The 26,183-nt window shown below is 45.5% G+C and overlaps 1 protein-coding gene across 1 annotated transcript; it reads right to left on the bottom strand.

Annotated features, from left to right (window-relative positions):
• Positions 1-244: 244 nt before the first annotated feature.
• On the bottom strand, positions 245-4,189 carry LOC141042855 (uncharacterized). Its single transcript, XM_073511757.1, has 5 exons — positions 2,855-4,189; positions 2,630-2,746; positions 2,291-2,452; positions 2,075-2,146; positions 245-1,555 (listed from the first exon to the last, which is right to left on the bottom strand). The coding sequence occupies exons 1-5, from the start codon at positions 4,187-4,189 to the stop codon at positions 245-247; spliced, it is 2,997 nt and encodes a 998-aa protein (XP_073367858.1).
• Positions 4,190-26,183: the final 21,994 nt, after the last annotated feature.

Genomic DNA, 26,183 nt, shown 5'->3' with positions numbered 1-26,183 from the left:
GGATTGGTGGCATTGATGTAGATATTCATAGGCCCAACCCAGCAATCATGGATGGATCTCTCTTTGAGGAAGCCATATTGGTTAATGTGGACCAATTTTAAGATCACCCTCTGTAACCTGTTTGCCAGCAATTTAGTGACTAGCTTGAGACAACAATTAAGGAGGGAGATTGGCCTGTAATCATTTGCTGTGAGGGGAGTACTTCCTTTAGGGATTAAAGTTATGAAAGAGGTGTTCAAACTTTCTAGAGGATTTGTCCAGCATGAAAATCAGAAATGAATTTGAGCACATCTCCTTTAATTATGTCCCAACAAGCTTTAAAGAATTCATTATTGAAACCATCAGGGCCAGGTGATTTGTCCAGAGGTAATTCTTTTACTACATCATTGATTTCTTCCTCAGTGAAAGGTAATTCCAAGGTATCAAACAGTGTGGGATCTTGTCTCTGGCCAAACAATGATTCCAAATCAAAATGCATGGTAGTTTTTTGACAAGTCCCCATTCTTTTCTTATAAGTATCCCAGAGTATAGCAGCCTTCCCAGCATGATCAGATATATCAACTTGAGCCTCATTTTGCAAGACAGCTATATGATTGTGCCTCTGATTGATGGAAGCCTTGGTATGAAAGAATTTGGTGTTTTCATCCCCAAACTTTACCCCTTTAATTTTCCCCCTCTGTTTCCAATAAATCTTTTGGTTCCTTAGAAGAATTAGCAAATGTTCTTTCAGAAGAATCCTACAATTCCACTCATAAGTGTCCAACTCTCTGAACTCCTCAAAAAAATCCCAAAGGAAAATGAGCTCATTGATTTTAGCAATTTGAGTTTTAAGACAAGATAAAGATCTGGCCCACAACTTCAGAGCTCTCCTTAAGTTTTTAAACTTAGCATTCAAACTTTTGACAAAATCAAGATTCCCCACTGGAATACTCCATGCAGCATTAACCACCTGCTTGAAATCAGAGTGATGCAACCAATGGTTCTCAAATCTAAAAACTCTTGCTTTGGGGATAGAAGTACCAACTTTGATGACACATGGTAAGTGATCTGATATTGGTTTTGCAAGAGGTAGAACCATAGTGTTTGGGAATGTGGTCATCCAAGAGGCAGAAGTAAAAAACCAGTCAAGCTTGACCAGCAAAGGATTTTGTTGCATGTTCCTCCAACTGAATTTCCTTCCATGCAAAGGTAGCTCAAGTAAACCTTGATTACTAATTGCTTCATTGAACATAAGCATCTCATTAACATCTCCACCAGGTCTGTTTTTCTCTGATGGATCCCTCATGAAATTGAAATCTCCCATAAGAATCCAGTCCACATCATCAGGCATGTGAATATTCAAAAACCACTCAATGAACTCAATTTTGTCATGTGGGTCACATGGACCATATATATTGGTGAGAATCCAGGACTGATTGGAGAGCAAACTGGTGAACTGAATGGAAAGTGAAAATCTATTTTGGGCAATAACTTCTCCAGCAAATTGAGAGCCATTCCAAGCCACTAGGAGGCCCCCTGAAGCTCCAACAGAAGGGAGGAAAGCAAACTTATTGATCTATTGGGATAGAAATTTTTTATGTAAGCAGCATCAAAGTTCTCTCTCTTAGTTTCTTGTAAGCACAAAATATTGCAGTCACTCTCATCTATTTTCTGCCTTAAGGCCAACCATTTATCCTGTGAATTCATCCCTCTAATGTTCCAGTTAAGAATGTTCCAACTTCTATTTGTGCTATTCATGGAGACAAAGATGTATATTGCACCAGAAATCAAGCACCAGCACTTGATCCACAATTAAAAGTGATAAAAGATTATCAAGGACTCTGAGCCATAGCACATGATAGGACCAGCAACATATCCAAAGGCCATACATCACAGGAGTTCCATTAAGATAGTACATCTCCAGAGGAAATAGTTGCTTAAAGTACCAGTTTCCAATGATTACATCATAGAAAGAACTGTCCAAAAGAGAGCACATGGAGATCCAACCAAACTACCCCCCAACCACTATTCCAATTGGGTCCAGCAATCATCATGCAGATGTGGAAGTGTTTTCCTCTCCAGTAGCCAAGGGCACCTTGACCAACTCTTCAACAAGCTTTCTTCTTGGCTTCTTGGCCAGCTTGTCCTCCAGCTCCCCCTCAGCAACCTTACAGAAAGAGGCAGTGAGGTTTCTAACAACTGATTTTTGAATGACAGGAGGGACAGCATGACAAGGTAGACAACTATGGTTTGAGCAGGAGTTTCTTTTATATCCATCATTATCTTTCTTAATTCTGTCACTCCTCCTTACCTCTGTTTCCACCAGGGGAGTTTTACCACTCCTTCTCTTCCTGAGGTTGTCAGAGCCAAAAGGCTGCAGAAGGGCCTCAGACTCCATGTCTTGCATGTTGGGGGCCACCTCAATATTCTCCTTGTCCTTATCCTTTGCAAGCTGTTCCTCCAGGTCAATGGCCTGACAAATGGGAGCATGTCAAGTAGGACACTTATCAGGTATATGAAACAGTATAGCTTGTTCCATATTCTCCACAGCAGAGAAAAGTTCCCACATTCCAGACTTTAGCATGTTGACAGTCCAATCAAACTTATCTGGAGTCAAGAGAAGGTGGACAATGAAATTAAACCAACTTACAGGAATGTTGGCAGAGAAGGAGTTTTTGTTATCAACAGACTCCTCTTGAAAGTGTTTCTTCCACAGCAAGAGACCTTCTTCAGATACAGTATGATCATTATTAGCAGATGCAGCAAGCTGTATACATTTCAAACCAAGAAGAGAGGGTGCCATACTGAAATGCTCATTAATTTGATTTACCCAGTTACCTTGAAGACCAGACTAAAGATTCTCAATGTTTGTCACAGGTTCAAGCCCTCCTCTAGAGGTATTGATATGAACAGGACTGCACTGAATGGCCTGTTCAGAAGAAACACCAACTTGAGCAGCCAAGCCAGGCTCAGAACTGAGCACAAGATCTTCCCCTGCACCCCCAGCAAGGTTAATATCATCCATTTGCTGCAGCTGGCTTGCAATAACTTGAACAGGAAGATCCTCAGCAACAAATGCAGCAACCACATTTTGCTCATGCAACACATTGGGCTCCTCATCATCAGATTGATATGCCTGAATAATGTTTTGAAGGCCATTTGCAACCACATTGGCAGGAGGAGGCAGAGCAATAGGTTCATTATCTCTGGGAAACACATTCCCAGCTAGCACAGGTGGCAGTAAAAGGTTTGAATTATCTCCTTCAGAAAAAGACATGTCTGATGATAAACTGTTGTTGCTGAAAGCAGGCAATAACTCTTCCCCATCTGCCCAGGCCATCTCTTCTTGCTGCACAACATCCAGAATGTCCTCAAGAGGTGCATGCAGGTTGTCCTGTTGTGGAATAATCCAGTTGTCCTCTTGTTCCCAGTTGGCCTCATGCTGAACATCTAAGTTGTTGTTGTTTAGTGCAGCATTGTGAAAGCCAGTACCAGGCTCAGCATTCTCAGGTAAGGGGTGTGGATCCACATCGTCAGGTGGAATTGGGTCTTCATCTGCTGGGCCCCCACCGAGAAGCTCACTAGCCAAAACTTCAATCGAAGAGGACCAGCCATCCTCATCAAACTCATCTCCTTCAGACCATCTCATGCTTTTTGGAATGATATCCAGGCTCATAACACGAGCCTTAACCACAATACGGCCCATGTGGTCATCCTCCTTGTCCCAGGAGATCATGCGCCCAAACTTGCTAACAGCACAGGCCAAATCTTCAGTATTGCGAAAGTCGAAAGGAACTCCTGTCAGCAGCAGCCAAACTGTTCTATTGAAATGCACCCTCCTATGATTCCTGCCCTCGTCATGCTTCACAAAAGAGATGAACACATCGCCAAATTCATGCGGGCTATCAAGCACCAGCTTGTCCCTGTCTCTAACCCTCGTCAGACGCACATACGCCTCTCCAAACGGGCATCGCTGGATGTCTCTCAGACCTAACTGCCTATGCTCAACAATAAACTCTTCAAGAACATCTCTTACATTGGGGAAAGGAGCATCGGCAGGGAGCGGGTGGATAGTAGCAATAGCCCAATCTTCATGGCGACGAGAACGATGCGGGAGGACGACCCGAGCCACCCCGTTGCGGCCCGCAATCTGCTGGATGGCGAACCCATGAGGCACAAATGGTCGCGGGTCAATCGGAATGTTGGCCATCGTAGAAGCCGGAGAGGCGCACACCGTCGCAGGCGCGCTGGAGGTGACAGAAGCAGAGTTTGCGTACTGTGGTGGAGCAGAGACAGACTAAGGAGAAGTTGAGGAGGCAAGTGCCAATTGAGGCTGGAAATTAGGAAAAGATTCCTTGGAGAGCTCGCTGAAAGAGGAAACCACCGAAGGGTCGCGGGCCGGGCCAACTGACTTAAACCAGTCCTGGACCGCGTCCAGGTTCCAGGCCTCATGGGGAGGGCTTGGAAAGGAGGCAAACCGAAGAAAAGGGAAAAGCCCAGGTAGCCGCTGCACGTGACACTCCCTGGCAAAGTGGCCCAGCAAACCACACGCGTAAGACTTAAGCGAGCCATTTGAAAAACCCCGATTGCCGCCCTGAGAAGCCTCAGCGTGAACCTCTCCTGAGGTATTAAAATTCTGCATTAAGGACTCATTATTGTCCGAGACCAAATTATTGCTAGAGCTCGGTAAATTCGCGAGACGAGCAAAAATCGATGGCCGGAGTTGATCTCCGGAGGCATTGACGGCGGCAGCAGATCGTGCACGTGAACCACTAGTAAACAAGGTCCATGAAGCTTCTTCTTCATGATAAAAAAGTTGTTCTTCACGCAACCAGTTAGGGCCTCCAAAACTCCAAAGATTAAACACCAATTCAAAGTCCTTTTCAACCACACAGCCATAGTTATAGATTTCAAACCCCACAGCTTTTGACGCAACCGAAAACTTGAAGGATCTGTCCTTGAGATGATGCACACGAAACCCTTGTGGGTAACCACCAAAGCAAGATTGAAGAGTGATGCTAACCGTGTGACAATCCAACCGAAATCGAGCACGACGGAAGGAAACCACCAAAGTGAACTCTCGTTGGCGAAAACCAGGAGAGAAAACCACTGGATGACCAAACTTCTCCCGCATAGAATGCTGAAAATCTTTACCTCTTGCAAAGTTGAGAGAAGGAGGATCCATGGCTATCTCCTCGACTCCAGCTCCAAAGAAGAACTAAAGAAGGTGAACTTGGCACTGCTACATCGATGGTTGTGACACACAATTCTGTCTCGTGTCTGAACCCCACACCTTTTGTGGCATGTTCCCCCTTTGTGCCCTTGGAAAACTTGACAATCCTTTTCTTCTTAGCTGGTTTAGGTGGGAGTGTTGACAGAGGGGTCTTCCCCTTGATTTGTTTAACTCCTGGAATAGTGTAGGCCAACATGCCTGGATGTCCCATGTTCAGTTGTTGCCGCTTCATTGAAAACTTCTCTAAAGTGGCCAAACCCCTCACGGAACTTCTCAAGAAAGATAAAAAGTTTGAGTGGTCCCCACAGTGTGAGTACAGTTTTCAGGAACTGAAAAGACGCCTGACTTCTGCTCCCATACTTGTGCCACCGGATTTCACTAAGGACTTTGTTATCTATTGTGATGCCTCACGGCAGGGACTAGGTTGCATTCTTATGCAGGATCGTCATGTGATTGCCTATGCATCTCGACAGTTGCATCCACATGAGGCGAATTATCCTACACATGATCTAGAGCTTGCAGCCGTAGCCTATGCACTTAAGACATGGAGACATTACCTTCTTGGTAAACGTTGCAAGATTTACACCGATCACCAGAGTCTCAAGTATATCTTCACCCAACCAGATTTGAACCTTAGGCAAAGACGTTTGTTGGAGTTGATCTCATATTTCGATTTAGGGATTACCTACACCCCAGGCAAAGCCAATGTCATGGCTGATGCACTAAGTCGTAAGTCCTATTGCAAAATCTCATGTTGCAGCAAGGCCAACCACTTCTCCATGAGGAATTATGTAAGCTTAATCTTCACATTGCTCCTCAAGGATTCCTTTCTACCTTGGTGGCGAAACCTACTCTTGAGGATCAGATCATAACTAGCCAGCAGTATGATACGGGTATTACCCGAATCAAGGATAACGTTAAGAAGGGAGCTGCTGGTAGTTTCTCTGTTGATGATCGAGGTGTTGTTTTCTTCGAGAACCGTCTGGTGGTTCCCAAGAAGCAACATCTTCGGCAACTGGTCCTTAAGGAGGCTCATGAATCTCCTCTCACGATTCATCCCAGTAGCACTAAGATGTATCAGGACCTACGCCAGAGGTTCTGGTGGACTAGGATGAAAAGAGAAATTGCTGAGTTCATTGCTAACTGTGACGTTTGTCGTCGCGTTAAGGCAGAACATAAAAGGCCTGCTGGCACCCTTCAGCCTTTAGCTATTCCTGAGTGGAAATGTGGTAAAGTTGGTATGGATTTCATTACTGGCTTTCCCAGGACCAAGAGAGGGAATAACGCTATCTTCGTAGTCATTGATCGTCTTTCCAAAGTGGCTCACTTCCTACCTGTTCGGGAGAGTATCACTGCTAGTTAGCTCGCTCACTTATATATTTCTCGAATAGTATCACTTCATGGTGTTCCACTAGAGATCAATTCAGACCGTGGTAGTCTTTTCACTTCTCATTTCTGGGAGAGTTTCCAGACTGCCATGGGAACCCATCTTTCTTTCAGTACTGCTTCCCACCCTCAGTCAAGTGGTCAGGTGGAACGGGTCAATCAGATTCTCGAAGACATGCTTAGACCTTGCATTATCTCATTCGGTATGGATTGGGAGAAGTGTCTTCCTTTTGCCGAGTTTGCTTATAACAATAGCTACCAATCCAGTCTCAAGAAAGCTCCTTTCGAGATTCTGTATTGACGAAGATGTCGAACACCTTTGAACTGGTCAGAAACAGGTGAAAGACAATTCTTTGGACCGTACATGATCCAGGAGGCAGAATAGCAAGTTCGCATCATTCGTGAGAATCTGAAACAGCCAATCTCGTCAAAAGAGCCAGTATGACCGTCGTCATAAGGAAGTGGCTTATGAAGTTGGCGACAAGGCTTACCTTCGGGTTACTCCTTTGAAGGGTACCCATCGTTTCGGTATCAAGGGCAAGTTGGCTCCTCGTTACATTGGTCCTTTTCGTATTCTCGCTAAACGAGGAAAGGTTGCCTACCAGTTGGAACTACCCCCACATCTTTCTCGAGTTCATGATGTCTTCCACGTCTCTCAACTCAGGCGTTGCTTCTCGGATCCCATCCGTGGAGTGGACCACGAAACGCTTGATCTCCAAGATAACCTCACATACCGAGAGTACCCGGTTTGCATTCTAGATCAAGCAGAGCGTGACACCCGACGTCAGAACATCAAGTTTCTCAAGGTTCAGTAGTCTCATCATTCCGAGAAAGAAGCTACTTGGGAGCGAGAAGATCGTCTTCGATTGGAGTATCCCGCTTTCTTTCCATCGACCCCTGAATCTTGGGACGAGATTCTTTCAAGTGGGGGCGACTTGTCACATCCCTAGATCTGGTATGACCTAGACTAGCTTGTCATGTGTGCATCATGTTTAAATTTCATTTAAATTTGAAATGGGGATTTGTGAAACCCTCAGAAATCATTTCTGGAAATGACCTAGATAAAATTTGCTCCAACAGGGTCCAAGAAAATGTTCATGTCTCTCTCTGAAAATATTGGTCAGAGGTAAAATTCAAACCAATATTTTTAGGATCTCATAAATATTTATTTTTGGCCATTGGTATTAATCCGGTAATTAATTGCTTTGGATATATATTTGTTATATCTTTAATATATGTCCAAAAATTCTGTTAATTGGTGAGGAGTTTTGGAGCAATCCAACTAGTTCCTACAAAAATTGACAGAAGTAAATAAGTTGATTTAGTATTTTTACTAAATCAGAACAAATGTCAGGAAAATATAAAAGAAACAAAAATGGAAAAACTTACCTGGCGCTTACCTGCAGCCCATTTGGCGCCTCAGCCGGCCCAGCACTGTGCGGCCCACTGGCCCAAGCGCTAGTCATCGTCCTCCTGGCGACGACAGAAGGACGAGGGGCACGCGCTCGCCGCCCGCGCGCATGGGCGCCATGCCTCCTTGAAGGAAATATGCCCTAGAGGCAATAATAAAGTATTATATATATTTCCTTATATCATGATAAATGTTTATTATTCATGCTAGAATTGTATTAACCGGAAACATAATACATGTGTGAATACATAGACAAACAGAGTGTCACTAGTATGCCTCTGCTTAACTAGCTCGTTAATCAAAGATGGTTATGTTTCCTAGCCATAGACATGAGTTGTCATTTGATTAACGGGATCACCTCATTAGGAGAATGACGTGATTGACATGACCCATTACGTTAGCTTAGCACCCGATCGTTTAGTATGTTGCTATTGCTTTCTTCATGACTTATACATGTTCCTATGACTATGAGATTATGCAACTCCCGTTTACCGGAGGAACACTTTGTGTGCTACCAAACATCACAACGTAACTGGGTGATTATAAAGGTGCTCTACAGGTGTCTCCAAAGGTACTTGTTGGGTTGGCGTATTTCGAGATTAGGATTTGTCACTCCGATTGTCGGAGAGGTATCTCTGGGCCCACTCGGTAATGCACATCACTATAAGCCTTGCAAGCATTGTGACTAATGAGTTAGTTACGGGATGATGTATTACGGAACGAGTAAAGAGACTTGCCGGTAACGAGATTGAACTAGGTATCGAGATACCGACGATCGAATCTCGGGCAAGTAACATACCGATGACAAAGGGAACAACGTATGTTGTTATGCGGTCTGACCGATAAAGATCTTCGTAGAATATGTGGGAGCCAATATGGGCATCCAGGTCCCGCTATTGGTTATTGACCGGAGAGGTGTCTCGGTCATGTCTACATAGTTCTCGAACCCAAAGGGTCCGCACGCTTAAAGTTACGATGATAGTTTTATTATGAGTTTATGTATGTTGATGTACCGAAGGAGTTCGGAGTCCCGGATGAGATCGGGGACATGACGAGGAGTCTCGAAATGGTCGAGACGTAAAGATCGATATATTGGACGACTATATTCGGACTTCGGAAGGTTCCGAGTGATTCGGGTATTTTTCGGAGTACCGGAGAGTTACGGGAATACGTATTGGGCCTTATTGGGCCATACGGGAAAGAAGGAAAAGGGCCTCAAGGGTGGCCGCACCCCTCCCCTTGGTCTGGTCCGAATTGGACTAGGGAAGGGGGGCGCCCCCTTCGTTCCTTCTCTTTTTCCCTTCCTCTTTTCCTATTCCATATGGGAGGTGGAATCCTACTAGGACTAGGGAGTCCTAGTAGGACTCCACACATGGTGCGCCCCCTCCTAGGGCCGGCCTCCTCCTCCCTTGCTCCTTTATATACGGGGGCAGGGGGCACCCCATGGACACACTTGATATACGATATTTTAGCCGTGTGCGGTGCCCCCTCCACCAGATTACACCTCGATAATACCGTCGCGGAGCTTAGGCGAAGCCCTGCGTCGGTGGAACATCATCATCGTCACCATGCCGTCGTGCTGACGAAACTCTCCCTCAACACTCGGCTGGATCGGAGTTCGAGGGACGTCATCGAGCTGAACGTGTGTAGAACTTCGGAGGTGCCGTGCGTTCGGTACTTGATCGGTCGGATCGTGAAGACGTACGACTACATCAACCGCGTTGTGATAATGCTTTCGCTATCGGTCTACGAGGGTACGTGGACAACACTCTCCCCTCTCGTTGCTATGCATCACCATGATCTTGCGTGTGCGTAGGAAATTTTTTGAAATTACTACGTTCCCCAATAGTGGCATCCGAGCCTGGTTTTATGCGTTGATGCTATGCACGAGTAGAACACAAGTGAGTTGTGGGCGATATAAGTCATACTGCTTACCAGCATGTCATACTTTGGTTCAGCGGTATTGTGAGATGAAGCGGCCCGGACCGACATTACGCGTACGCTTACGCGAGACTGGTTTCACCGTTCGGAGCACTCGTTGCTTAAAGGTGACTGGCGGGTGTCTGTCTCTCTCACTTTAGTTGAACCGAGTGTGGCTACGCCCGGTCCTTGCGAAGGTTAAAACAGCACCAACTTGACAAACTATCGTTGTGGTTTTGATGCGTAGGTAAGAACGGTTCTTGCTAAGCCCGTAGCAGCCACGTAAAACTTGCAACAACAAAGTAGAGGACGTCTAACTTGTTTTTGCAGGGCATGTTGTGATGTGATATGGTCAAGACATGATGCGATATAATGTGTTGTATGAGATGATCATGTTTTGTAATCAAGTTATCGGCAACTGGCAGGAGCCATATGGTTGTCGCTTTATTGTATGAGATGCAATCGCCATGTAATAGTTTTACTTTATCACTAAGCGGTAGCAATAGTCGTAAAAGCCAATAAGTTGGCGAGACGACAACGATACTACGATGGAGATCAAGGTGTCGAGCCGGTGACGATGGTGATCATGACGGTGCTTCGGAGATGGAGATCACAAGCACGGTGCTTCGGAGATGGAGATCACAAGCACAAGATGATGATGGCCATATCATATCACTTATATTGATTGCATGTGATGTTAATCCTTTATGCATCTTATCTTGCTTTGATTGACGGTAGCATTATAAGATGATCTCTCACTAAAATTTCAAGATAAAAGTGTTCTCCCTGAGTATGCACCGTTGCAAAAGTTCTTCGTGCTGAGACACTACGTGTTAATCGGGTGTGATAGGCTCTACGTTCAAATACAACGGGTGCAAAACAGTTGCACACGCGGAATACTCAGGTTAAACTTGACGAGCCTAGCATATGTACAGATATGGCCTCGGAACACAGAGACCGAAAGGTCGAGCGTGAATCATATAGTAGATATGATCAACATAGTGATGTTCACCATTGAAACTACTCCATCTCACGTGATGATCGGACATGGTTTAGTTGATTTGGATCACGTAATCACTTAGATGATTAGAGGGATATCTATCTAAGTGGGAGTTCTTAAGTAATATGATTAATTGAACTTAAATTTATCATGAACTTAGTCCTGATAGTATTTTGCAAATTATGTTGTAAATCAATAGCTCGCGTTGTTGCTTCCCTATGTTTATTTTGATATGTTCCTAGAGAAAATTATGTTGAAAGATGTTAGTAGCAAAGATGCGGATTGGATCCGTGATCTGAGGATTATCCTCATTGCTGCACAGAAAAATTATGTCCTTGATGCACCGCTAGGTGACAGACCTATTGCAGGAGCAGATGCAGACGTTATGAACGTTTGGCTAGCTCAATATGATGACTACTTGATAGTTTAGTGCACCATGCTTAACGGCTTAGAATCGGGACTTCAAAGACATTTTGAACGTCATGGACCATATGAGATGTTCCAGGAGTTGAAGTTAATATTTCAAGCAAATACCCGAGTTGAGAGATATGAAGTCTCCAACAAGTTCTATAGCTAAAAGATGGAGGAGAATCGCTCAACTAGTGAGCATGTGCTCAGATTGTCTGGGTACTACAATCGCTTGAATCAAGTGGGAGTTAATCTTCCAGATAAAATAGTGATTGACAGAATTCTCTAGTCACCATCACCAAGTTAGTAGAACTTCGTGATGAACTATAGTATGCAAGGGATGACGAAAGTAATTCCCGAGCTCTTCGTGATGCTGAAATCGACGAAGGTAGAAATCAAGAAAAACATCAAGTGTTGATGGTTGACGAGACCACTAGTTTCAAGAAAAGGGCAAAGGGAAGAAAGGGAACTTCAAGAAGAACGGCAAGCAAGTTGCTGCTCAAGTGAAGAAGCCTAAGTCTGGTCCTAAGCCTGAGACTAAGTGCTTGTACTGCAAAGGAACTGGTCACTGGAAGCGGAACTACCCCAACTATTTGGTGGATAAGAAGGATGGCAAAGTGAACAAAGGCATATTTGATATACAGATTATTGATGTGTACTTTACTAGTGTTTATAGCAACCCCTCGGTAATTGATACTGGTTCAGTTGCTAAAGAGTAGTAACTCGAAAATGGGAGTTGCAGAATAAACAGAGACTAGTAAAAGGCGAGGTGACGATGTGTGTTGGAAGTAGTTCCAAGATTGATATGATCATCATCGCACACTCCCTGTACTTTCGGGATTAGTGTTGAAACTAAATAAGTGTTATTTGGTGTTTGCGTTGAGCATGAATATGATTTGATCATGTTTATTGCAATACGGTTATTCATTTAAGTTAGAGAACAATTGTTGTTCTGTTTACATGAATAAAACCTTCTATGGTCATACACACCAACGAAAATGGTTTGTTGGATCTCGATCGTAGTGATACACACATTCATAATATTGAAGCCAAAAGATGCAAAGTTAATAATGATAGTGCAACTTATTTGTGGCACTGCCGTTTAGGTCATATTGGTGTAAAGCGCATGAAGAAACTCCATACTGATGGGATTTTGGAATCACTTGATTATGAATCACTTGATGCTTGCGAACCGTGCCTCATGGGCAAGATGACTAAAACGCCGTTCTCCGGAACTATGGAGAGAGCAACAAGTTTGTTGGAAGTCATACATACAGATGTATGTGGTCCAATGAATATTGAGGCTCGTGGCGGCTATCGTTATTTTCTCACCTTCACAGATGATTTGAGCAGATATGGGTATATCTACTTAATAAAACATAAGTCTGAAACATTTGAAAAGTTCATATAATTTCAGAGTGAAGTGGAAAATCATCATAACAAGAAAAATAAAGTTTCTACGATCTGATCGTAGAGAAGAGTATTTGAGTTACGAGTTTGGCCTTCAGTTAAAACAATGTGAAATAGTTTCACTACTCACGCCACCTGGAACACCACAGCATAATGGTGTGTCCGAACGTCATAACCGTACTTTATTGGATATAGTGCAATCTATGATGTCTCTTACCAATTTACCACTATCGTTTTGGGGTTATGCATTAGAGACAACTACATTCACGTTAAATAGGGCACCATCAAAATCCGTTGAGACGACGCCTTATGAACTGTGGTTTGGCAAGAAACCAAAGTTGTCGTTTCTTAAAGTTTGGGGTTGCGATGCTTATGTGAAAAAGTTTCATCCTGATAAGCTCAAACCCAAATTGGAGAAATGTGTCTTCATAGGATACCCAAAGGAGACAGTTGGGTACACCTTCTATCACAGATCCGAAGGCAAGACATTCGTTGCTTAGTATGGATCCTTTCTAGAGAAGGAGTTTCTCTCGAAAGATGTGAGTAGGAGGAAAGTAGAACTTGATGAGGTAACTGTACCTGCTCCCTTATTGGATCACAGAAATCTGTTCCTGTGACTTCTACACCAATTAGTGAGGAAGTTAATGATGATGATCATGTAACTTCATATCAAGTTACTACCAAACCTCGTAGGTAAACCAGAGTAAGATCCGCACCAGAGTGGTACGGTAATCCTGTTCTGGAGGTTATGTTACTAGACCATGACGAACCTACGAACTATGAAGAAGCGATGGTGAGCCCAGATTCCGCAAAATGGCTTGAGGCCATGAAATCTGAGATGTGATCCATGTATGAGAACAAAGTGTGGACTTTGGTTGACTTGCCCGATGATCGGCAAGCAATTGAGAATAAATGGATCGTTAAGAGGAAGACGGACGCTGATAGTAGTATCACTATCTACAAAGCTAGAATTGTCGCAAAAGGTTTTCGACAAGTTCAAGATGTTGACTACGATGAGAGTTTCTCACTCGTATCTATGCTTAAGTCCGTCCGAATCATGTTAGCAATTGCCGCATTTTATGAAATATGGCAAATGGATAAACAAAACTGCATTCCTTAATGGATTTATTAAAGAAGAGTTGTATATAATGCAACCAGGAGGTTTTGTCAATCCTAAAGGTGCTAACAAAATATGCAAGCTCCAGCGATCCATCTATGGACTGGTGCAAGCATCTCGGAGTTGGAATATACACTTTGATAAGTTGATCAAAGGATATAGTTTTATACAGACTTGCGGTGAAGCCTGTATTTACAAGAAAGTGAGTGGGAGCACTACAGCATTTCTGATAAGTATATGTGAATGACATATTGTTGATCGGAAATAATGTAGAATTATTCTGTAAAGCATAAAGGAGTGTTCTGAAATGAGTTTTTCAAAGAAAGACCTCGGTGAAGCTGCTTACATATTGAGCATCAAGATCTATAGAGATAGATGAAGACGCTTGATAAGTTTTTCAATGAGTACATACCTTAACAAGATTTTGAAATAGTTCAAAATAGAACAGTCAAAGAAAGAGTTCTTGCCTATGTTACAAGGTGTGAAATTGAGTAAAGACTCAAAGCCCGACCACGGCAAAAGATAGAAAGAGAATGAAAGTCATTCCCTATGCCTTGGCCATAGGTTCTATAAAGTATGCCATGCTGTGTACCAGATCTATTGTATACCCTAAACTGATTTTGGCAAGGGAGTACAATAGTGATCTAGGAGTAGATCACTGGACAGCGGTCAAAATTATCCTTAGTGGAATAAGGATATGTTTCTCGATTATGGAAGTGGCAAAAGGTTCGTCGTAAAGTGTTACGTCGATGCAAGTTTTGACACTGAATCTAGATGACTCTAAGTCTCGGTCTAGATACATATTGAAAGTGGGAGCAATTAGCTAGAGTAGCTCCGTGCAGAGCATTGTAGACATAGAAATTTGCAAAATACTTACGGATCTGAATATGACAGACCCGTTGACTAAAATTATCTCACAATCAAAACATGATCACACCTTAGTACTCTTTGGGTGTTAATCACATAGCGATGTGAACTAGATTATTGACTCTAGTAAACCCTTTGAGTGTTGGTCACATAGAGATGTGAACTATGGGTGTTAATCACATGGTGATGTGAATTATTGATGTTAAATCACATAGCGATGTGAACTAGATTATTGACTCTAGTGCAAGTGGGAGACTGAAGGAAATATGCCCTAGAGGCAATAATAAAGTATTATATATATTTCCTTATATCATGATAAATGTTTATTATTCATGCTAGAATTGTATTAACCGGAAACATAATACATGTGTGAATACATAGACAAACAGAGTGTCACTAGTATGCCTCTGCTTAACTAGCTCGTTAATCAAAGATGGTTATGTTTCCTAGCCATAGACATGAGTTGTCATTTGATTAACGGGATCACCTCATTAGGAGAATGACGTGATAGACATGACCCATTACGTTAGCTTAGCACCCGATCGTTTAGTATGTTGCTATTGCTTTCTTCATGACTTATACATGTTCCTATGACTATGAGATTATGCAACTCCCGTTTACCGGAGGAACACTTTGTGTGCTACCAAACGTCACAACGTAACTGGGTGATTATAAAGGAGCTCTACAGGTGTCTCCAAAGGTACTTGTTGGGTTGGCGTATTTCGAGATTAGGATTTATCACTCCGATTGTCGGAGAGGTATCTCTGGGCCCACTCGGTAATGCACATCACTATAAGCCTTGCAAGCATTGTGACTAATGAGTTAGTTACGGGATGATGTATTACGGAACGAGTAAAGATACTTGCCGGTAACGAGATTGAACTAGGTATTGAGATACCGACGATCGAAACTCGGGCAAGTAACATACCGATGACAAAGGGAACAACGTATGTTGTTATGCGGTCTGACCGATAAAGATCTTCGTAGAATATGTGGGAGCCAATATGGGCATCCAGGTCCCGCTATTGGTTATTGACCGGAGAGGTGTCTCGGTCATGTCTACATAGTTCTCGAACCCAAAGGGTCCGCACGCTTAAAGTTACGATGACAGTTTTATTATGAGTTTATGTATGTTGATGTACCAAAGGAGTTCGGAGTCCCGGATGAGATCGGGGACATGACGAGGAGTCTCGAAATGGTCGAGACGTAAAGATCGATATATTGGACGACTATATTCGGACTTCGGAAAGGTTCCGAGTGATTCGGGTATTTTTCGGAGTACCGGAGAGTTACGGGAATACGTATTGGGCCTTATTGGGCCATACGGGAAAGAAGGAAAAGGGCCTCAAGGGTGGCCGCACCCCTCCCCTTGGTCTGGTCCGAATTGGACTAGGGAAGGGGGGCGCCCCCTTCGTTCCTTCTCTTTTTCCCTTCCTCTTTTCCTATTCCATATGGGAGGTGGAATCCTACTAGGACTAGGGAGTCCTAGTAGGACTCCACACATGGTGCGCCCCCTCCTAGGGCCGGCCTCCTCCTCCCTTGCTCCTTTATATACGGGGGCAGGGGGCACCCCATGGACACACTTGATATACGATATTTTAGCCGTGTGTGGTGCCCCCCTCCACCAGATTACACCTCGATAATACCGTCGCGGAGCTTAGGCGAAGCCCTGCGTCGGTGGAACATCATCATCGTCACCACGCCGTCGTGCTGACGAAACTCTCCCTCAACACTCGGCTGGATCGGAGTTCGAGGGACGTCATCGAGCTGAACGTGTGTAGAACTTCGGAGGTGCCGTGCGTTCGGTACTTGATCGGTCGGATCGTGAAGACGTACGACTACATCAACCGCGTTGTGATAATGCTTCCGCTGTCGGTCTACGAGGCTACGTGGACAACACTCTCCCCTCTCGTTGCTATGCATCACCATGATCTTGCGTGTGCGTAGGAAATTTTTTGAAATTACTACGTTCCCCAACACTCCTGCCTGCCTGGCCTCTCCCTCGACGCCCTGGCCGTCCCGAACGTCGCCACGGGACCCCCCCAGGCCTCTCCCACTCTCTCCCATCCTCCTCCCCGCCTCTCTCACCCTCTCCCGCGACAGCCGAAGCACTGCCGTCGCCGCAGCTCACCGTCGACGCGCTCACCGCCGTTCCCTCGCCCCTCCGTCGAGTCCACGAGATCCGCGCGGTCGCCTGCTCCCTCTCCGTCAAGCCACGAGACGCCGAACGCCCCGTGGAGCCGTCACCGCCGTCTTCTTCAACGCCGGCCGCCCGAGATCGCCGTCGCCGTTCCGCCTACGTCGGAACTCCCCCGAGCTCGCTGACGCCTCCGCCGAAACCGCTGTGAGCCCCGCCATCGTTTCCCCTCTCTGTTTCGTCATTCGCGCGCCGTAGCCGCACGCCACCGAACTCCGGCCGCCACCGCGAGCTCCGCTCCGGTGAGCTCCGGCCACGCCAGCTCCTCCCACCTGCCCCACTAGATGCGGGAAAGCACGGGCTACGCCCCGGTGCTCTCAGCCGCCGTCCCCTGCCCTGCAGCATGGACACCGCCACGACCAGAGGTCGCCGGCGACGACCTCGCCAGCCTGATGTGCGGGCCCGGCCTGTCAGGTGATTAGCTTAAAGCTAATCACCACCTAACTAATTACCCCCTAGTGACATTGACAGTGGGCCCCAGCGCCCTAATCTTTTAGTTAATATAAACTAACCCCCTATTAACTAACTGAGTCACTAACGTGTGGACCCCACACGTCAGGTTTCACCTGGTCAGCGCCGTTGACTTGCTGACGCAGGCATAACGTCATGCTGATGCAATTAATCATTTCCTGGATTTTATATAATCAGGAAATTCCAGAAAATTAGCAAAACTTCTAAAATTCACAGAAATTCAACCGTAGCTCAGATTGAAATAAGTTATATATGAAAAATTATCAGAAAAATTCAATCTATCCATCTAAACAAGTTTCATGCATGTCAAACCAAGTTATACCTGCTGTACATGTGAAAACACATATATGGCTTTTAAAGTGACTTAAGTTAGAGTTGCATTTGAACCTTTGGTTCAAATGGACTCCTTCCAAGTGAAATGCTAGTTGCATTAGCTCAAACAACATCACATCTTCATGCCATGTTCATGCATCATATTGTTGCATATGCTTGTGTATTGATTGTCGACACTGTTCCTTCTCGATAGGTCCTGCTCCGGAGAGTGCTCCAGAGTACCTGTCTGTGGAGCAGTGCCCCCCTGTTGGTCTATCAGGCAAGCAACCCCCTTGTTCATTCTGATACAGTCCTACTCTCTCGCTCCTGCTCTCTGTTATTGCATTAGGACAACAACGATTCAATTGCTACTTTATGTTGCGGTAGTTGAACCCATTCCTCTGCATGACCTGTCATTGCCACAGTAAATAGTTGAAACCCACTAGCATGTGTAGGAGTTGATTGAGCCATGTTGTGTTCCTACCATGCCATGCCTGCTATTGCTTAGAGTTGTGTCGGGTCTGATTCATTGGGAACGAATTGGAGTGTTATGCCATGTTTGATGCTGGGAGTTAAGTGTGTGAACACGATTTGGTAAAGGTAGGGGTGAGAGGCCATGTAGGAGTACATGGTGGGTTGTCTCATTGGAACCGTCCTTAAGCACTGAGTTCTGTGTATGTTGTCCAAGGCTAGCTACTACCACACATTGGGATCCTTAATTGACTCTCTCGACTTATTAACCGACTTGATCTATGTCCAGGAGTCGCAACTAGTTTCTGGTGTTTGTAGGTAGTGCTATTTTTCTACCGAGTGGCACCCGGCAGGGTGGACTTGGGACCGACTAGGCATAGTGGCACGGTGTACCAAGTGGTACCCGGATGGTGGGCTTGGGAACCCTGCTCACATCGTTTGGGGCCGTGAGCGAAACCCCGGCCGGATCTCCTTGCGGATGGAACCCGAATAGGCGATAAACCTGGACTAGAGTCTTATGTGGTTAGTCAGGTCATGGCCGACACCCTCGCCAGGCTTCCACTTGAAGGTTGCCGAGATACATGACGTGTACATGGCGGTAAGTGGCGAGAGCGTGTGTGAAGAAGTACACCCCTACAGGGTTAACATGATCTATTCGAATAGCCGCGTCCTCGGTTATGGATACTTGGATGCTTACGTGGTACATAGACAACTTGAAGTGGATACTCTAAAATGCTCAAGACAAGTGTGAGTGCTATGGATGGCCTTCTCGTAGGGAGACGGTAATGAATCCATAGTGGTGTATTGATGTGGTGATTAGTGGACTCATGTGCGCTTTCTTACCTCAAAGAAGTTACTCGTAGTCGTAGAATAGGTTAGCCACTGAGTCAAAGCTGGCTTGCTGCAACTGAACCCCACATTGCCTCCTCGATACTAATGCATGTATGATAGGATCTGATGTAAGTCTTGCTGAGTACCTTTGTACTCACATTGCTTAATTTATGTTTTTGCAGATGAGACTTGTGTCTCAGTAGTAGTTCTGCATGGACTTCGACGACTAGCTTGTTACCTCAGCTACGATTTTGTACCCTTGGGAGGGTCTTGTAGATAGTCAGGCTTCTCAGCCTTTTTCTTTTGTAGTTGTCTGTACTCAGACATGTAATGCTTCTGTTGCTTGTATGCTCTGAATGATGGGTCGTGAGACCCCTGTTTGTATTGAATGCTATGTGGCTCTTCTGGGCCTTTATCTATATGAGTTTGAGTTATGTTGTGATGCCATGTTGTACAGCACATACTTGCATGTTATGCGTACGTGTAATGTGTATTGCTATGTGTGGGATCCGACAACCTAGTTGTTTATCCTTGGTAGCCTCTCTTACCGGGAAATGTCTCCTAGTGCTTCCACTGAGCCATGGTAGCTTGCTACTGCTCCGGAACACTTAGGCTGGCCGGCATGTGTCCTTCTTTGTTCCTATGTCTGTCCCTTCGGGGAAATGTCACGCGGTGTCTACTGGAGTCCTGCTAGCCTGCTACAGCCTGGGTTCCCGGAGTCCTGTTAGCCCAGTTGCTACAGCCCGGATTCACTCGCTGATGACCGACACGTTCGTTGCTGGGTCATGTATGCATGTCCCTATAAGTTAGTGCCACTTTGGGTTTACGACTAGCCATGTCGGCCCGGGTTCTCTTTCATATGGATGCTAGCGACACTATCATATACGTGAGCCAAAAGACGCAAACGGTCCCGGGCCAGGTAAGGTGGCACCCGTGGGAATACCATGCATGAGGCCACAAAGTGATATGATGTGTTACATGCGAGATCGGTGTGACTTAGGATCAGGGTCCCGACAATAATGCTCTTATGTATGATGTTTGATGTATTCATGTGGCAATTGTATGACTTTGTATGTATCCCCAATTGTGTTGTATATGGTACGATGTAATGATATCCACCTTGCAAAAGCGTCTTCAATATGCGGTTCTATCCTTGGTGAGACCTTCGAGTTCCTCTTGGATAGGATGGCATATTGGGCATGACAAGTTGGTATCAGAGCCTCAGCCGACCATAGGAGCCCCCTTGATTGATCGTAGTTTGGCCATTGTTGAGTCTAGAAGGAAATTATTTTCGGAGTCTAGTTATATCGGAGAATAGGGATTCTTTTTACTCCTTATCCCCTTCGTCGCTCTGGTGAGGAATCTTGACGTAGGTGTTTTGACTTACTCTTCTTCCCCTTCAAATTTCCTTTAGGGTCACGCAGACTTCTTTTGATCGTTGCGTTGTCAATCCTTTTCATCTGATGCACTCCTCTTCAAGCTATTCCATCCTCTTCATCCTTGCAAGATCAACTCTCATCTTCTCAACGGCGTCGTTTCCCCATCCCCAGTTATTTTCTTTTCCCACCCTCCCGCCCTTTTGTTCACAGAGTATGAATCGCTAATCGAGTATCCATTTTGTTCGTGCAAAGTCTCTTCATTCTTTCCTCAATTATTTCAACCAGTGATTTCTCGTCTAGTTCGTCATTCTCTCTCTCATTTTCTTTTTCGGTGGATTCAATTCAAGATTTTCTTTTGGATTGATCATATTCCTTACCTCGACTCAAATGTTTCCCCTTGCTCGTTCGCCTCTCGCTATTCAATTGTTCCGGAGTGCTGAAGATATCTTAGGAGATTCGTGTTTTCGCTCAAGACTCGTTCTTTCCATTTCGAGGTTGCTACCTCATCCAAGCCATTTCAGTCAACCGGTGCATCTCTCTCTTCTAGCTATCTTTTTCAATGGTGTTTTCTTTTCAGTGGGCCCATAACCTATAGGTTTATTCCCAGGATCCTACCTGACTCTTCTAATTTTTCCGGAGTATTCGCATATTCGTTCCAAGTTTGACGTCAGAGTGAATTCTCATCAGTCAATTGTCTTCATCGGGTTTTTCCTTCAATTTCTTTTCATTTTGTTCCGTTCATCCTCCTTCCTCTTCCATCTCGTTCCTAAGATCTCGGCATGAGATCTCTTGTTTGTGGGGGAGTGTTGTGATGCCCCGAGACCGATGCTCCAGATGCCTTCCATTTATTTTAGTTGTTGCCGTGTGTTTATTCTGTTTGTTGCATTATCATAATTGTTTTGCATATTTCATTCCTATATGTTTATGCCATGATCATGATGAGTGCCATTGTCATATTTTCTTCTTGCATCATGTTCATCATTGGTTGTATTGCATTGCCATGCCTATCTCTTGTCATATTGCATTTGGTCATTCATGTTGTTGCCATGAGCATCTTATGCATTGCACTCATCCTCATGTTATGTGTTGCTTTTATGTTGTGTGTGCATCAGTCCTTGCTATCTCTCTCTCTCTCAAGCCATATCCATGTATCTTCACCTCTCCCTTCCTTCTTCTTTCATGTTTTTCCATGTGACATTATTCCCCTCCTCCATAAATGTTCATTCTTTCCCTATCAATCCTAAACCATGCCTACACCCTCTCTGCCAATTTTCGGATCTTTTGGACTTGATTTGGTTGGAATCAAAATTACCTCAAGTTTGAATTTAATTCAAACTTGCGATAATTTTCTTCCTCTAAAAATGCCCAGGGCAATTTATTCAAATACTTCATAAATCCAGGGTCTCATATATATCCTTATCTCATCCCGCTACCTTGCCAAACCCTCTAGGATTTTTCTTGTGTTTCTGACTGGAGAAATTGAATAAGAAAAAGAAAAGAGAGTAGGAGCAGCAGCTTCAGGGCCAGAGCAGCCCAGCCACACTTACATGCACCGAAGCCCACTTACCTTCCAATCCAGAAAACCCACCAGCGCTCCTACCCCTGTTCATCTCCCTCCTCCCGTAAAGCAGGGCATCCACCGGAGCCACGTAGGCCAACCCCTTAATTTGACGGCCGGAGGCTTCCCTAGGCCTCTATAAGACTGTTAGACTAGGTAGTTCTATATCGTATGCACCTTGTATAGTATGCCATACGGTATAGCCATGATCATGCAGCAGTTGTGTGGGTAGTGCTGCATGTTCTGAGGTAGTGGCATGCCCACGATCCTGCTCGGCCGATGACGACAACCTGTACTTAACACAAGCCTTTGAGCATAATCGAGTGTGTTGAATCCCATCCTCTTTCTTCTCCTCAACATGGTATCAGATACCCCCGACCAGAACCCCTTTGCTCTGGTCGCCGATCCCGCTTCCGCCATGGACGGCAACCACGTCTTCAACCCTCGTTCCTCGGTCGATTGCGCAGCCGGTGTCCTCGACGGTGCAGCCAGCGTCCTCAACACTGAGCCACTCCAGCACGTCGCACCTGCTGCACCGCCCGCCCCCGCTGCGCCGGTTGCGCTGACTCCATCCCTTCCCTCTGCTATCCTCCATACCGTTGACATCCGCCGACATGTCCTTGTTGTGATCGATCTCCTCGCTGGCAAAAACTCTCAATGGCGGCACCACTTCGACACGGTGATCGCCATGTTCGGTCTCCATGCACATGTCGACGCTGAGGCAGTTCCTTGCCCTAACAACCCCGAGTGGCAGATGGCGGACCACATCGTCGTCCATTGGTTGTATTCCACCATCTCGCCGGAGCTCCTCGATGCGATCATGCAGCCCGAGGACATGACTCTCACCGTGTGGCTCGCCATCAATGAGCTCTTCCGCAACAACCAACTGGCGCGTGTTGTGTACGTCGACGCTGGGTACCACGCCACCGTCCAGGGCGACATGACGGTGATGCAATACTGCACCAAGCTCAAGACCTTCGCCGACTAACTCCGTGACCTAGGCCAGTCGGTAACTGACCCACGCCAGGTTTTCCATCTCCTTCGCGGCCTCAACCGCCAGTACCACTCTGTCATCCCGCATATCACCTGCCAGAACCCTCTCCCGGTGTTACTCCAGGTGCACCCCTTCCTCCTCTTGGAGGACCACCGCACCGAGCAGGTGGCTCGGGAGTAGTCCGCCCACGCTCTCTACACTAGGCGCGGCTCCCCCGCACCTACAGCGACCACCCCTCCGATGCCCGCAAACGACGCCGCGCGTGGCCGTGGACGCCCGCGCCATCTTGGTCGCGGGAACGGCGGCGCCCCTGCACCACCCACCGGTGCGACTCCGTGCCCACCCATCTTGTTGGGGAACGTAGTATTTCAAAAAAAAACCTATGATCACGCAAGATCTATCTAGGTGATGCATAGCAACGAGCGGGGAGAGTGTGTCCACGTACCCATGTAGACCGAAAGCGGAAGCATTTAGTAACACTGTTGATGTAGTCGAACGTCTTCGCGACCCAACCGATCAAGTACCAAACGCACGGCACCTCCGCGATCTGCACACGTTCAGCTCGGTGACGTCCCTCGAACTCTTGATCCAGCTGAGGCCGAGGGAGAGTTCTATTAGCACGACGGCGTGGTGACGGTGATGATGAAGTTACCAGCACAGGGCTTCGCCTAAGCACTACGACGATATGACCGAGGTGTAAAACTTTGGAGGGGGGCACCGCACACGGCTAAAGATCAACTGGTGTTTCTATGGGGTGCCCCCTCCCCCGTATATAAAGGAAGGGAGGAGGAGGAGGCCGGCCTAGGAGGGGCGCACCTATAGGGGGAGTCCAACTAGGATTCCCAATCCTAGTTGGAGTCCCCTTCCTTTTCCAAGAGGGGAGAGAGGGAAGGAGTAGGAGAGGGAGAAGGAAAGAGAGGGGGGCGCCCCTCCCTAGTCCAATTTGGACTTGCCATGGGGGGGCGCGCGCCCACCCCTTGAGGCCCTTCTCTCCTTTCCCGTCTGGCCCATTAAGGCCCACTACTTCCCCTGGCGAATTCCCGTAACTCTCTGGTACTCCAAAAAATACCTGAATCACTCGAAACCTTTCCGATGTCCGAATATAGCCTTCCAATATATTGATCTTTACCTCTCGACCATTTCGAGACTCCTCGTCATGTCCGTGATCTCATCCGGGACTCCGAACAAACTTCGGTCATCAAATCACATAACTCATAATACAAATCGTCATCGAACGTTAAGCGTGCGGACCCTACGGGTTCGAGAACTATGTAGACATGACCGAGACACATCTTCGGTCAATAACCAATAGCGGAACCTGGATGCTCATATTGGCTCCTACATATTCTAGAAGATCTTTATCGTTCAAACCGCATAACAACATACATTGTTCCCTTTGTCATCGATATGTTACTTGCCCAAGATTCGATCGTCGGTATCATCATACCTAGTTCAATCTCATTACCGGCAAGTCTCTTTACTCGTTCTGTAATGCATCACCCCGTAACTAACTCATTAGTCACATTTCTTGCAAGGCTTATAGTGATGTGCAATACTGAGAGGGCCCAGTGATACCTCTCCGATACATGGAGTGACAAATCCTAATCTCGATCTATGCCAACCCAACAAACACCTTCGGAGACACCTGTAGAGCATCTTTATAATCACCCAGTTACGTTGTGACGTTTGATAGCAGACAAGGTGTTCCTCCGGTATTCGGGAGTTGCATAATCTCATAGTCAGAGGAACCTGTATAAGTCATGAAGAAAGCAATAGCAATAAACTAAACGATCATAGTGCTAAGCTAACGAATGGGTCTTGTCCATCACATCATTCTCTAATGATGTGATCCCGTTGATCAAATGACAACACATGTCTATGGCTAGGAAACTTAACCATCTTTGATTAACGAGCTAGTCAAGTAGAGGCATACTAGGGACACTCTGTTTGTCTATGTATTCACACATGTACTAAGTTTCCGGTTAATACAATTCTAGCATGAATAATAAACATTTATCATGATATAAGGAAATATAAATAACAACATTATTATTGCCTCTAGGGCATATTTCCTTCACATCTACCCCGCGCCGGCTCCTGGTGCCAACTCCTGGACGGGGCTCATCTAGGCCTGGCCCATGCCCTGGCGCGCCCCGGGCACCGGCGTTCTCGGGCCTCGCCCCGGCACGCCGCACCAGCAGGCCATTGCTACTTCTTGAGCTTGCATTGGTTTTTCCCTTGAAGAGGAAAGGGTGATGCAGCAAAGTAGAGATAAGTATTTCCCTCAGTTAGAGAACCAAGGTATCAATCCAGTAGGAGACAACGCACAAATCACCGAAAACCTGCACAAACAATCAAACAACTTGCACCCAACGCGATAAAGGGGTTGTCAATACCTTCACGGTGACTTCTAAAGGTCAGATCTGATAGAGATAGATAAACGATAAAGTAAATATTTTTGGTTTATAGATCGAAAAGTAAAAGATTGCAAAATAGTAGATCAGAAACTAATATGATGGAAAATAGACCTGGGGGCCATAGGTTTCACTAGAGGCTTCTCTCAAGATATCAAATCATACGGTGGGTGAACAAATTACTGTTGAACAATTGATAGAAAAGTGCAAAGTTATGACGATATCCAAGGCAATGGTCATAAATATAGGCATCACGTCCGTGTCAAGTAGACCGAAATGATTCTGCATCTACTACTATTACTCCATACATCGACCGCTATCCAGCATGCATCTAGAGTATTAAGTTCATAAAGAACGGAGTAACGCATTAAGTAAGATGACATGATGTAGAGGAATTAACTCAAGCAATATGATGGAAACCCCATCTTTTTATCCTCGATGGCAACAATACAATACGTGCCTTGCTGCCCCTTCTGTCACTGGGAAAGGACACCGCAAGATTGAACCCAAAGCTAAGCACTTCTCCCATTGCAAGAAAAATCAATCTAGTGGGCCAAACCAAACCTATAGTTCAAAGAGAATTACAAAGATATCAAATCATGCATAAAAGAATTCAGAGAAGATTCAAGTAATATTCATAGATAAGCTGATCATAAATCCACAATTCATCGGATCTTGGCAAACACACCGCAAAAAATTATTACATCGAATAGATCTCCAAGAACATCAACGAGAACATGGTATTGAGAATCAAAGAGAGAGAAGAAGCCATCTAGCTACTAGCTATGGACTCGTAGGTCTGTGGTAAACTAATCACGCTTCATC

The sequence above is a fragment of the Aegilops tauschii genome, chromosome 3 (genome assembly GCF_002575655.3).
Source record: "Aegilops tauschii subsp. strangulata cultivar AL8/78 chromosome 3, Aet v6.0, whole genome shotgun sequence".
NCBI lineage: Eukaryota > Viridiplantae > Streptophyta > Magnoliopsida > Poales > Poaceae > Aegilops > Aegilops tauschii.
The sequence above is the reverse complement of the archived record's forward strand: the minus strand, read 5'-3'. Positions and strand labels throughout refer to the sequence as shown.

Excerpts from the sequence above, each read along its gene's own strand:
- LOC141042855 (XM_073511757.1), bottom strand. The coding sequence starts at position 4,189 with ATGGCCAACATTCCGATTGACCCGCGACCATTTGTGCCTCATGGGTTC. Across the intron at positions 2,747-2,854 it reads CTAGAGGAGGGCTTGAACCT|CTTGCTGCATCTGCTAATAA; the intron begins GTGACAAACATT and ends AAATGTATACAG. Across the intron at positions 1,556-2,074 it reads TTGTTGAAGAGTTGGTCAAG|ATCAATAAGTTTGCTTTCCT; the intron begins GTGCCCTTGGCT and ends CTATCCCAATAG.